At 36.5% G+C, this 15,102-nt stretch overlaps 1 protein-coding gene across 1 annotated transcript in view; it reads right to left on the bottom strand.

The window, feature by feature from the left end:
* Positions 1-15,102, bottom strand: part of LOC128738233 (ras-related protein Rap-2a) — a 305,617-nt gene that overhangs the window by 9,548 nt on the left and 280,967 nt on the right. Inside the window, exons 3-4 of the mRNA XM_053833222.1 lie at positions 8,855-8,992; positions 793-910 (exon numbers count right to left, since the gene is read on the bottom strand). Of these exons, the coding sequence (XP_053689197.1) occupies positions 793-910; positions 8,855-8,992 (256 nt within the window). The remainder of the gene's footprint in view (positions 1-792; positions 911-8,854; positions 8,993-15,102) is intronic.

Here is a 15,102-nt window from a genome sequence, read left to right as displayed (position 1 = left end):
GCGATCGCTTCCGGAAGGAATACCGACGTTCGAAAACTGAATGCAGCGAACGGCAGAAATAAATATTGTGTAACCTTACACAATCTTAGGTGTTCACTTCACTTTCGTTACTTTTCAAGCTTGTTCGAATGTGCGGAGTGTAGAAGAGTTTCGGCGAAATGAATATTTATTTTTAAAGAGTAAGAAGAATATACTGAATCATGGTCGTGTTAAGTACGATCTGCGATTTTTTGTAGACACTAAGAATGAAGATAAATAATGCAAACTTAATTGCATTTACCATCTGATAATTCATTTGAAAAATAATATTTCCTCAGCCTCTTTCCATAACTTACTGGTAGAAGATGAATAATCAAATATTATTTTATAACAGTCGGCTGGTCTGCAACCAGCTTCATCTTGCTTCAGTAGTGAAAAACATTTTTATATGCACCAATAGAGACAATTCCATTACCGTACGAGCACTTAGCTTACGAGCACATAATATTTACAGATTCATTTAATGCTATACCAACTAGAGCACAACCTACAATAGGTTTCGGAAAAACCTAGTGTCAACAGGTGCCAGGTGGAAAAGGCACCACCCCCACAATAGGTACAGGTACAGAGAAAAACGGGAAATTGAATTTTGCTCCCGCTGGATTAGGTGTGGGATTGCCCTAGAGAAGGCACTACCAGCTATTGCATCCCGTATTATACCTACATAACGTAGGTTTTAACGAGCACTGTCCAGTCAGTATTTACGGTTATGTATAGGGTATAAGTCGAAAACATAAAAAAGCTTGTACTCACCTTCTGCTGTTGAAACTTCTCTTTGGCAATCTAAATCTAGTTTATTGGCGACTAGGAGGATTGGTGCTGGTTGACTACCTTTCACACGACTGATCACATTTCGCATACTGGAGATATCCTGTGGACGAAGGGAAAGAGGGATGCAAAAATATGTATTATTATTTTGAAAGTTCTAATAGCCAAATCATATGTATTCCTACAAGTTCTTTGTTCAACATATTAACTCTTCGAATTTTTACTTATGTGAAGAGCCTTTATAGCGCTATTTAACGTAATCGTGGACCACGATAAATTTGGAAAAAATATTAAAATACTTTTCATTTCACACCAATTACGGGATGGTATTTTCAGCCTGTTTCTAAAATACAATTCAAAATATACAATTTTGATATGTTATAACTATTTTCTCAAGACTGTAAGTAATCTATTGTTTTTCATTAAAAGAGCGTCAAAACCACTTCCACTAGAACTAGGCAATATGCTGAAAAAATACAGCAGTCCCCCGAATAGCGCGGTTTGGAATAAGAACGTTTCCAATTAGGACGGTCTCGAGTGATTCCATTAACGCGGTCGAACGTCCTTATTGGAGCCAACGAAGCATATGGGAATATCTGAACGAAAAAGTTATATTTCACGCCAGATAAAAACATATAAGTACCAAAGTGGAAGCAATATACGTACGAAAATTTTGACAATTATTTGGTCGGTATCAAATCAGACCGTACCAAGTCACAAAATTAAAAAAAAAAGTTAATTACAGTAAACGATCAAGAAATTTCTAAGCTACATTTTACTCTAATCAGACTACATAAATGTTGCAAACAACCAGAGTTATGAGATGATTTCGAACGACTGATAGCTATAAACCGTACAGAGCAGCAAACTTTGAACGCATTTTTTTCGAAATCAGAGTTTTGTCGGTCTAACTTAACACCGACCATTTGTAATTCATTCTTGCATTTTATACAGCGGTTTTTATAACACGCAACTTAATACTCCTCAATATATGATTAAGATATAACTAAATATTGCAATCATTTACACTGCTTTATAATTCACAGTCATGAGTTGTATATGAGGACACGCACGACTGCAAAACAACTTATTGTTCACTTTGTTTTGACATACTCTAATCATTATACAATTCCAATGTAAAATTGACACGAAAACGATTTAATATGAACTTTCTATTACGATCTTGTGTTATCTGGGTAATGGGCCGAAAATACCCTCCCGTACCCTATCATAGAGACTTTGTGATTCGTCAAACTAATATTTGAATTTGACCGTTAAAAAATCACCCGTTTCGGAAATTCTCATAATGCAAAAAACAAAGCTCTTTTTCATCATCTGTCAGCCTCCTTCATTTGTACTCCAGTCCTTTGAACATCTTTTCTTTTCTTTTTATTTTAATGCGGTTTTAACCAGTTGGTCATTCACCAACTTGAACATCTGTTTTTGAATCTTTTTGGACTAGCAACGAACTTATTTGCAAAGTACAACGGGAGAGAATCATTCTCTATAGCGCACATGCACCGGGTGCTGGGTCTGCCTCGGAGTCTACGGCCTCTTCCTGGTTCTCTGCTGAATACAGTTTTGCTGTTTCTTTTGCCAGGCATTCCAGCCACGTGTCCAGTTCATTGCATCCTACCACTTTGTTCAAGATATCAGCACATTTGTATATTTGATACAGCTCATGGTTCATGCTTCTGCGCCACACTCCGTTTTCCATTTTGCCGCCAAATATTGCTTACAAAATTTTACGCTCAAAAACCCCAAGCACTCGTCGATCAGCTTCCTTCAGCGTCCACGATGTTGTGGAAGTCGGCAAACTACGAAACGAAATTCTTAAAAAGCCCCATTCGCGGATTGAATCGTAGTAACATATCTCGAGCGTGCCAAGGTATATGAATTCTCTCACTGCATCATATCGTTCCCCAACCAGCTTCAGCTCGCCACCAACACCATTTGGGCTCCCACGTTCCCTGCCATATACAACCATATATTCAATTTTGACATGCTTCAGTACATCCAACGGTACCAAAACGACTGACCGTTATTCTGACACATGATTTTGACCCATTGAGTATTGCACTAAATAGTTCAATTAGTTTCGTCTGTAAGCAATGTTCTAACATTACTTGCCACAGCTCATTTCGTTTACCTGAATCGTACACCGCCTTAAAGTCAACAAACAGATGAAGTGCGCAACCGGAACTGGTATGATAATTGACGCCGACTAAATATTCAATCCGCAGTGGAGCGATCCTCACGTAAACAAAAAAAAAATAGTTTGGCTGTGTTTACCTTACATTATATAAATTTATGGTTCGATAATAGAAGTAAAGTGGGTGGGAGACAAGAAGGGGGTCTGAAAAGAACGGAGGTGGAGTGGCCATTGTATTATTTTTCATATGGTGGCGTGATATTCACTAAATGTTTCATACTAGATCTGTAGTAAGCGATTTATTCATTCTTTCGAAAATGCTACAAATCTTCCAGGTATCTAGAGTCCAACAGGGACAGAAAGAGAGAGAGAGAGCGTACAACGTGTGCGCTAAAGGGAAACATTAGTAGCATCGAATAACGCTTAAGCTGGCGGTTCGGCAGTATGAGAATAATTATTTTTTCAGCCAGTGGTATGGTCTTTGAAATAAGACTAGTTGGCATGTGGAATGCACATGCCACACCATCCCCCTAATGGAAGATGTTCGTAGTGAGGCATTGATAAAGTGAAATGGTACTGAATCCAAACATGGCCGGAAAGATGGCGTCCATAAGAGAATATGACCTTACATGGGCGCCATTTTCTGGCCATGTTTGGATTCGGTACCGTTTCACCATAAGGGAAAGGTGTATTCTTTTCTCCCCGATGCAGTAGAATTTTTTACATCTTGCACAATGTTATCTAAATTTTGTTTAATTTCGAATCTCTTGTGTGGTTTATTTTGCTAACTTTACCAATTCATGCTTTTCTAATTGTAATTTCAATTAATATGACATTAATTTTTATAACGATAGCCTTTCCAATTGACCGAACCAAACCAGAGGCACAGCAAGCAAGATAGTTAGACCAGATATATCTGCTGAATAAATTGAAGAAATTTCATTCATCATGCTATGCCTTAGGACCAGCAGTTTTATAGTATTCCTAGAAGAGTGGGACAAGACGCGAAAGGGAAAGGTCGAAGAATTAGATAAGTGATTGAAGACTTGTCTACACTAGTCTACACTCGTGATATGTTACATTTTACCAAACCAAGGAATCGGCGGTTCAAAGCAGCTTATACTGAGAGCCAATTATAATCGAAATTTGAATCAAACTTTTTTTTTGTTTTTTTTTTTGTTGCGCCCTCCACTCTCTCTCACCTCAAAAGGCTTGCAATGACAACCTCCTGACAACTATTTAAAAATTTATTATTTGAATTACAAGTTCTATGTTACGGTGTTCTTGTGAGTTAACAGTAATTTTCTTCTTGAAGATGATGGATTATGGTAGCATCAAAAACACCCCCAGTGAGATTGTTCTCGGTGAAGGGGGTGTCATAAAATCAGGCAGCTATTTCACCCTAGTTGAACATAATTCATGTTACACTAAAGTTTTTTTACACGGTTTGTTTTTTTCGATTACTCCAGAACGGTGCAACTAATGGACCATTTACATACCACGTGACGAATGTCGGGCCTCTCCCAAATGTGTTGAGAAATAAATGAATGGTCACTAAGTTGCCCCTTTCTTGATAATCAAGGAAACAAACCGTCTAAAAAACTGTACGTGAGTGTATGTAGCTTTCTATGTTGTCTCTGATATGCAACGTAATCTGCTTCTTATAACGGTAGAGTGGGGAATAGAATCGGACGCTTGAGAAACATTTTCAAGCTGCGATTTTTGACTGATTGCAGTGGAGGTAGTGTGGATTTTGCATAAGATCCTAAAGTGGGCTCAAGGTATTACAATTTGGAATGAACAAATGTACAGTAGATAGTTTTAAGCTCTTTTGGTTGGTAGGTATTTTGACATACTCCATGTTATAACTCACGTTGCAAAATAAAAGTATGCTCGCACCATTTCAGGTGTGTATTCAAAGTCAGCCCAAGATATTTGAAGAAGTAAACTTTGTCGATCTTAATTGAGTTTACAGCTAGTTCCGAATATTGTGGAATTTTAAAATGAGAAGAGCGAAACAACATATACATTAAATGAGCATTAAATTATGGTCACACTTGGGTAGCTCTATCTGTACCAGAAGTGCCATTTCCGAACATTGTCCTGCTAACTAAACATCCAAAGCTAACAGTACATTTTCTTTTTCGCTCAATTTTTCATGGAAAATGACGTCCAAAGATACCGAAACTATGTTTTTCTTAGAGCATTAAATGAGCTTTAAATTATGGTCATACTTGGGTAGCTCTATCTGCACCGGAAGTTCCGTTTCCGAACATTGTCCCGCTAACTTTATCTAAAGCCAGCAGTGCATTGTTTTTTCCTATGAAACAATGGAGCATTAAATTCGTCGTTAGGAGCATTAATTGAGCATCAATTAACTGAATGGTGCAGCTAATGTTCTGCTAACTTTGTACTGCCAGCTTTAGGGATATCATAATTGTGTGTGTCCCATGATTGTGGACTGACTGTATTTCGTCTTAGACAGGTTTAAAGACAACACTTTTGCATAACTGGATAACTTGATTCGGACCGGAGTATTGATAAAAACGTGTTGTATCGTCGGCAAATAATCGAGGAATGCCATGAAGTTTCAGGTTTGCCAGATAGTTGATATATAGAAGAAACAGTAGAGGGTCCACATTACTTCCTTGAGGAATGCCCACGGCTACATACTGGTTCGAGCTTATAGATCCATTGATTGACACATGCTAATTTCTATCAGTTAAACAACTCTTAAATAGATCGTTGGACGTTCCTCTAATGCCATTACAGTCTAGTTTACAAAGTAAAACTTGGTGATCTATCGTGTTGAAAGCTAAGTCCAGAAAAAGCACTCCTTCTATCTTGTGCGATCGAATTGCATCGTACATCTCATCTATCGGTTCACATGCTGCCGTCCATGTGCTGGTTTCCTCTCTGAATCCGTATTGGTGACTGAAGAGTACCTCGTGCTTTCGAAGGAAATTTACTTCTCTTTCAGCTAGCAGTTGTTTTAGCACTTTGCTTAACATGGACAAAATTGAAATCGATCGATAGTTATTAACGGCACGCTTGCTTCCACCTTCATGGATAGGGATTACTCTAACAATCTTCAAACAATCCGGAACACATCCAGTTGTAACACTTTCTTTGAAAGAATCTCGTAGGAGTGTTATAAAAATCTGGTGATGTTTCTTGACGGAGTCAGCTGAAATTCCACCTGTGCCGGAGCTTTTGCCTTTTTCCAATTCCTAATTTCCAAAATACCTTCTTACTCAGTAGTTAGCTGAAGATAGAAGATGGAGCACGTACTTCATCTTCTCTATAAAATTTAATGCAAAAAAAAATCCTCAAGATGTAATCAGGAAGCGCGGAGATCTCAATTTAATCTCAAATCAAATTTTGTGTCTAATTTTCAGTCCAATTTCAAATTCTTCGAGTCGAATTCGAGGCCAATATCAAGTTTCACGTCCACATGCATGTTAAAATTGAAGCAAAATTTTGCGTCTAATTTCAAGTGAAATTTTATGTTTACTTTCAAGTTAAGTTTAATTCCATTTTTGGCCTCAATTTTAAGTCCTATTTCAATATTTAGCTTCAATGTAAAATATAAAATTTTGTTTTTTGTCCGAATTTATATCGAATTCCAAGTAATATTTCGTATCTAATATCAAATCAGTGTGATTTCAAATGCAATTTAAGACCTATTCCATGAGCTATTTCATGTCTGACTTTAATTCGAATTCACAGTTCAAATACTATTCAGCAGCACACGAGCGCACAGTGGTCCAAAAGGGCGAAAAGCGGAACTTTTTTCCTAGTGTCTTTTGCTTTCATTTTATCATTTATGGTCTTCAGCACTTTTGTTCGTATGAATATCCCCCTTAATCTAAAACTGTCAAAAGTTCGTCAGTGCTTATTATAATGAAAATTAAAAAAAAATAACTTTTTTGAGTTAGGAAATATAGACATAGTTCTTCCGACAAAGTTGTAAATATTGTAAAAACAAGCAATTTTGCTGAAGAAATAAAATTTCTATCTTTATCGAGTGCTGAACTAAAGGGCATATTCCTTAAAACTTCTTTAAAAATTGGGTTTTCATACTTAGCTTTTGTTAGTTGCATTTTACAAAAATACAATATTCTGGACAATTATCGAAGCTCTCAAAAAACACGTTTTTGCAGAAGACCGCAAATCTCTTGGACCTTTACTTGCTGTTTTCAATACTTATATTCAAGCTTTAAATTTCCATAGATTCATGAGCCCATGGGGTAAAATGGGGCAAACGGATTTATGAAATCAGCGCTTCATCGTAAAGCTGAAGTCGAGTACTATAAACTTGTATGGATTCCGCTTATCCCCAACCACCCAAATGACAGTACGGCAAGCATACGTTTTATGAGTTTCGCGTTCGCTAAAGGCTCGATACAAGTCCATTCTTTTGTGTTTGTAGATAGACATATGGTTTCTTCGGCAAAGTTATGGAAAATATAAAAGCAAACAATTTTGCTAAAGAAATGACATTTCTATCTCTGTCGAGTGCAGAGCTATAGAGCATTTTCATTGGAAATTCTTTAAAAATTAGTTTTTTATATTTAGCGTATGTTGGTTGCATTTAACAGGAGTGTATGATTCTAGGCGTTTATCGAAAGACTCAATACACATGTTTTTGCAGAAGATTGCAAATCTCTAGGACCTTTCCATACAAAGTTATCGCTTTTGGCTCGTGAAGTTAAGAAAAAATAAAGCTTAAATAAGCGTTAACTTTGTAAGAAAAGGTCCTAGAGATTTGCAACCATCTGCAAAAACATGTGTTTCGAGTCTTTCAATAATCGCCTAGAACCATATACTCCTGTAAAATCCAACCAAACTACGCTAAATATGCAAAACTTGTTTTTAAAGAATTTCCGAAGAAAATGCTCTGCAGCTCTGCACCGGATAGAGATATAAATGCCATTTCTTTGGCAACATTGTTTATCTTTATTTTCTATAACTTTACCGAAGAAACCATGTGTCTATCTACTAGCACAAAAAATGGACGTGTATCGAGCCGCATTTAATGTCGCATTTAATATTTAATTTCCTTATGCTTTAGCGTAATCCAAAGTTAAAATTTTAATCCAGTTTTAGGTTCAGTTCAAAGTCTTTTGTTTTGTTTAATTTGAGGTCAAGTTTAAGTGGTCAAGCCCAAATTTAAGTCCCATTTCGATTAGAGTTTTAAGTTCAAGTTTAAGTCCGAATTCTAGTTCAAATTCAAAGGCAAAATCTTGTTTAATGTCTAATGTCAAGTAGAATTTTATGTCTAACTTTAAATCTAGTTTCAGTTCTACTGAGGCGCTCAGACTGGGCACGTGTCTCGTCTTCTTTATGCATATTAATGTAAAAGAAATTCTCGTAGTGTAACTTGAAAGTTTTATTCTAATAGGCCGATATTTTGATGAGGCAAAGCATTCCTCGATCTCTGGTAGTACACAATTGCCCGACTAACATTTGTTCCCATCCTTAATTGACCTGCATGACGATGACCAGCTTTGCTATTGATCACTACATAAAGATTTGGAGAAACCCGAAAAAGCCGGTAGTGGTGTAATTGGATAACGCACTCGATCGGATAATGAGAATTTTAGACTCAAGATACACTTGTCCCGTCAATTATATTTCAGAAATTGCGAATCATTTTTCTCTGTTCATTCAATTTTCGCTCTTCACTAAATGCATGTATTCCCTCATAAGAAAGCAAAAATAACAAGACAAATCAAGTCAATAAAAAATGAAATAACTCTTTAAATTCCCTAAGATTAAAATACTTAAGTCGTTTTTTTCAAACTCTCAATTCCCTCGTATATCTTTAAAAACAAAAAAGTATATAAATAGTTTCCTCCTACAATAATATGTAGATGCCGAACGTCGACTTACCTGAAATGTCTGGTGATTCGTTAGCGAGTACATAACGATAAAGCCATGACCGTTCTTAATGTACAAATCCCGCATCGACGCAAACTGCTCGGTGCCGGCAGTGTCTAAAATTTCTAGCACGCAGGGAGAGTTGTCCACCTGAAAAATGAGAAAACGGAGAACAGATTTAGCACTGTGATTACAGCAGAATTGAAAACTTTTTGCAATTTAAAGGTTTGGGTACAGTTTCCGATTGCGGACCAGGGCATTCCCTGTTTCCTGGTGACAAACCCCATGCAGTATTAAATCTAGAACGACGAGTTCAACATTTTTTGTGATAATTATTCAAAATATACGAATGCTAGAATTGGATTAATTTTTTTTAGAAGTTTAAAAACGTTAGGGGGTTATGTGAATGGTTTTAGCCGTGAAATTACAACCCTGGCAATTGTTTCGCACTCCTTTTCCTTGCATGCTAAACCATTTGTCCTTGTTCGGAATGTAGAGTCTGGAGACGCAACAAACCCCCCCCATCCATTCAGCGTACTTCCACCACTCCACTGCACTGTTGACTGCGCGGCACATAAAAGCCAACCGCCCAACAAAGAAACCCTTGTAGAGCAACCTTTGTTCAGTCGAAACTAAAAACTTTTAATACCTTCAGTAAACAAACTATGCACGGCACCATTCCGTGTAGCATCAACTATTTATGAAGAGTTCCACCTCGCTTAACACCACTCCCCGCCAGCTCGGTCGGTGCAACTGCCAAACTCAAACTTGAGCTATTGTAATCTATAATTACTTTCAAAAACTACTTAAACGGTGAAGTGTTTTCGTAAGCCGCCTGCTTGTTTTTTGTTTGCGATGGGCAAGTTGGGTCGGTTCCGATCCTAGGTAAGTACTAGATTTGCTACGTTACAATCACCATTTTTATATAGTTTATGCCAAATTTAAAAGTTGTTAGACTGTTGAAAATGTTATCTAATGTAATCTACTGTATCGCTGATTGGAGATATGCAACCTGAACAGTCTGTCAACGACTTGATGACAGACTTTCTCGGATTGCACGAATGCATTCTTTACTTTTGTGGTATAGGAAAAAGTTTGTCTATTTTGGATTTTAAAGTGTTAAGATAAGAGAAAACTCCAAACAGAAAGTTTCAGCAGTACAGCAGATACAATGGAAGAGTCATTGTTTTTCGCTCAACAACTGGCTGAAATGGAAAAGTTTTCCTTAACTTATGTCTACCATTACCGAAATGTCTGTCCCCATCGCTGTACAAAAGCAAGAGTTACAATCACCTGTTTCAATAGAGCTTAGTTCGGTGGAACTAATCCGATAGTCCTCGTTAGACTACCATGCATGATTTATGCCTTCCTGGCAGGTAAACCAACACATTTTAAGTAACCAATCAAACAGTAGCTCTTGTGAGTAAACATTGATATAATGAGTTTAGTTATTTCATAAATCGAGTTAGTTAGCGGAGCCAAACAATACGGTTTATTATTGACATTAATTATTCACAATCCGAATCAGTCGCATAGATTTGTATGCTAATGAATTCAAACCCCTAAAGCTTCTCCATATGGAACCGAGGATCGGTAATTAACAGAAATGTTTCATTATCATACTCGTTCTGCAGCAATCAGAACTGCAAAGTGCACACACACAGTGCAACTGAAACCGTTTTTCACCGGCAGGCAGGTAGGTCCGAACCGGTTCCCTGCCGACGATGTTCTCCTACCGTGAGTAACGATGTAAACAAGTTAATATCAGCAGCTAATCGGAAGTAATCTAGCCACGTGGCGCGAAGCGGAAGCTTGCTGGAAACAACAACGGCGACGGCGACGGCGACGTCAAACAACCATCTGCATAGCCAGCGGGTATAAGCGGATAAGAGGAAATAAATTTCTGCTTGCTCTGCAGGTACGGTACGGTACGGGGCATGTTATATTGACTATCAGAATAGGTGTGCATGTATGTGTGTGGAAACGCTGCTGACATGGTTAAGCATTCAACGGGTCGGTCGTTCGCTACCAACATGGCCAGTTCGGGTTCAACAGAGTTGAAGCGTTTCCGTCCATCCGTCCATAGCCCGAAGGATATTAGTTTTCGTGGCACCCTGGCTTCCACCGACCATATCGCATCGGTGCGGTACCATAGTAGCCGCCACCGAAATTGGTGTGCAAATTACCATCGGTATAAAAATAGAACTAAATTACTGCCATAACCTTGCGCTTTATCGTTTGCTCGTGCACTTTGAAACACCTTCGAACCCAACGGAATGGGAGCTAACTCCTACTGCGTCTATATCAAACTCAAACTCAAACTCAAACTCAAACAGCAATTACCTTTGGAAAATATCAACAGAAAATTGTTCATCAAGCTTTTGGCAAAGATGTACTCAGCATATTTTTATAGACCATAAAACTAGCGGTGATACGACACGTGAAAGGATGTTTTTGCTTGTTTGTACTGATGCGTTGGCTGATGCACGAAAAAGAGTAAACAAATGCTAAAGAGATTACATCAAAATAAAATATTGCTTTAGATACGGAGAAGTGGGTTCAAATGCTCAGCCACAGGGATGAATCATTGATCATACAATGTAAACTTTTTGTGTATAAATAAAAACGGTTTTAAATTTTAAGACAACTCGTCATTCAATAAATTTTAAAAAGATAGTGCTCCTCCATAAAACATGAAAAAATGGAGACGCATAGTTATTTGCGAGCAAAACGGTCAAAATTTTAAATTTTATTATTTTTCTCACCATTAATACATTGATTTAAGAGGGAAATTGTTCTTACAATGATTGGAGGACGCTGTCACCTAGGGTGTAAGATTTTCGCTGAACTGTGCCATATACGGTTCCGATTCAAACTTAGAACACTTTAGAATAAAATGCTCATTAGTGTCACCAATATGATAAAATATTATGCTTATTGTACACCACCGTGTTCATTAGAATGCCCTCTATACGGTGAGGTATGACATTGAATTGTAGAACTCCTTTAAAGAAATCAGCAGGCGCTGAAAAAAAATGAGAACTCGTTCAAACTATTTTTTCGTTTGCATTATTTTATCAATTTTAGAATGTCCTTCCCACTTCGCGATTATTAGGCAGGTGCAAGATATGCGTGTACTTAAGCATAGTTAAAATACAATATTTCATGCATTATTTCAGGGATATTAGATAAATTAAAGTATTCGAAGTTTGAATCACGTTTTGAGGAATGATTCAAACATCGAACAGCCACAAATACCCAGTAAACATTTTCATATGCATATCAGAGCAACAAATGAGTTACATATATGTACCTATATATACCCTGAAAAATCGTATCTGATGCACAAAATTAGCATATGCGTACTAATTTGGAGGCCATATGCGTACTACAAAATATAGATTAACAATTCAACTTTATAAGTCTTTGCATGCGATAAGATCCGACTCAAAGCGATTAGTTTTATAATGCTATACAATTCTGTACTAGAAGTCGTAGGTCAATCACTTACTATCATCAAATACGACAGAATATAAACTTGTGTGCATTTCATTAGGCTATATTTACGAGCCTGAATTTATTAAAAGTCAATAACGATAATTTTCGTACATTGCTATACGAGTTCGGGTTTGCTGGGTCTGATATTTTACGGGTTTTCCTTCGGGAAAATGAATTGTTTGCATTGTAAACCAGTACAAAGTCAACTTGCTTTAAATGTGGTAAATGGAGTTCGAAAATATCAGCAATTTCTTACAGAAGTATGAATTGAAACTAATTATTGTGTGTAAAATTTAATCATACTGTTAGGCGGATTGAAAAAGACAGTGTTTAGAAAAAGGATAAAATTTCACTTACTTCAGTTGAATGACAATAAAAACATTAATACTTATCAAAGTTGAGAAATCCATAGCAGCAAGAAACTTAATGAGATTTCAAACATATGAAATTTCAAGCTTGATCACAAGCGCCAAACTCACATATGAATTTCTCTCGCTATTATACGCGATGTCTCTGTTGCTATGCGATGTGAACCAAATTCGGCTGTGACTATTTTGCTTAATTCTCCCACAGCTGGTATTTCATACAACGAACCAGAGAGCGAAAGAGAATCTACCGTCAGAGAAAACATTAGCAGCGAAAAATGTCGCACATATTCATGAATTAAGATGGCCAGCATATTGGCGAAATTTATATTTTTCCTTCGCGGGAATCGACATATTCTCAACTAAAAAGTAAAAAACCTAATAAGAATTAGATAAACATTTAATTTAAATGGGGTTTATTCGTAATTCCCGTCGTAGTAAGTAAAGCCATTCTAATTTCCATCATTTGTTAGATGGTTTTAATGAATACTCCAGAAGTTCTTGTGCTGATTTGACTAAAACACACTTACCTTCCGATTCGTGAACTTTGAAATCACTGAAAAGCGAATATTAAAGCATATTATTGAAATTACGCAGCTGACTTTATTTCTTAAATTCGTCGTACCGTTTTAAAATCCGTCCATCAAAATTTTTCATCGTCCGAACTAAAAATCACAACAATGTTTACGAAGCTAACGCGCATGTATTTGTGTAGGACGGCATGACAAATGTTATTCTTCAAAATTTCTGCAGGCCAGGCAAGTTTTCCTGGCTGTAGAATAACAACAATGCCTTGCGTGAGTTATTTTCATTTATGAATGACGGAAATTAAAACGATTAGTCGACATTTTCTTCTTCGTCGCACGAAAAAACGTAGGAAATTTGGCTGGTAGGACTTCTTTATTGATAAAAAGCACTTAAATAGATCTCAGCTCACTTTGATTGATCGCGTATGATAGACAACAAACTAAAATATTAGGGAATAACTAGTTATGCATTGTGTGTCATAAAAATGCTGATATTTTTAATAATTTGTGTTGGATAGGACGGGAATAGGCAATTACGACGAAGCAGCAACATACCCTGTATGTTTTAGTTTAAGTTTGTGATTTATTTAGAGATTCATCCTCTCACGCTCACGTTTCGCAGGAGAGAATGCCTTAGCAATTGAAGCAAAGCAGAATGTGATTAAGCGGGAAGAAATATATGTGAGTTTTGAGCATCTTGCTATGAAAACATAAAAACTCACGCGTGTTAAACGTTAAGCGTTTTTATGTTTTTCAATATAGAGTATGTTTTGTCGACTGTGAAATTTTATTTTATTTTTATCGGCTTTTCATAAATTTTATCATAAAATAAGTGGACGTTAGACCGACAGTGCAAAGAAAAACCAAATCGTGACATTTTAATTTAACAGACAGGAAAACAGATGTGCAACAAAAATAACTTAGGACATGTTACTTTAACTAAACCAAGACAATTGACAAAGGACAGACTGTATTAAGTCCTTGATAAAGACTACAAAATATAGTCGAAACGTCGGAGAAAGTACAAAATCTGTTCTGATTTATTAAGACTGACAGCCTATAAAAAATTTTTTTTCAATATAATTTAACATTTTAGGCTCATTTTAAAAATTTTCCCACGAAAATAAATAAATTTTAATGCTATTAAACCATTTATGGGGGTAGAATAAAGCTGTTTTCTAACATTTTATTTTGAAGAAAGTTTCAGCATAGCTTAAGTGTTTGAAATGTGAATCAGAACGGCAGATTAACCTCCGACAAAGTAGCTAAAAATCTCGAATATTTATGATACTTTCTAATCGTTTTTGCATGTGTAATTTTAGCAATTTTTATCACAATAGTTACCCAAACGGTCCAAACGTTGTACAAGATCTTATTAGTAGTGTTAAAAGCAAGGTTCGTGCTTCTGGATATTGAAAAGAAATTGAATAATTTAAACACGGAAAAAGTGGATGAAAATCCACTAGATTTTTTTTATTGAAGTGTACTAGAAATTTTTTAATAAATGGGATGTTTTAGAACAAGGGATGATTTTAGATGTTTAACACCATTTTTACTGTTTGAAGCAGTGCTCGAAAAAATTGACAGCCCTGCATGAAGCTGAATATAAAACACACTCATCGCATACAGTTTTACCCCTGACAGTATTCTTTTATTTGTCAGCCCATTGACATGACTACTGAACTACTGGAAAGTGTTTGTCTTTCTCAGTTCTCAATCCTTTAAAACAATTCATTCATGAATTTCAGTGCTGTATGATTGCTTGACTAACGTGTCATTAAATTTTCTTGCTCTTAACTGATATTTTAGAATTTAAACTTTAGTGTTTTGAACTGTCTGCTTATAAAATCAGCCAATACCTGGCTGAAGG

This window comes from Sabethes cyaneus, chromosome 2 (assembly GCF_943734655.1).
Source record: "Sabethes cyaneus chromosome 2, idSabCyanKW18_F2, whole genome shotgun sequence".
NCBI lineage: Eukaryota > Metazoa > Arthropoda > Insecta > Diptera > Culicidae > Sabethes > Sabethes cyaneus.
This window is presented reverse-complemented; position numbering and strand designations above follow the sequence as displayed.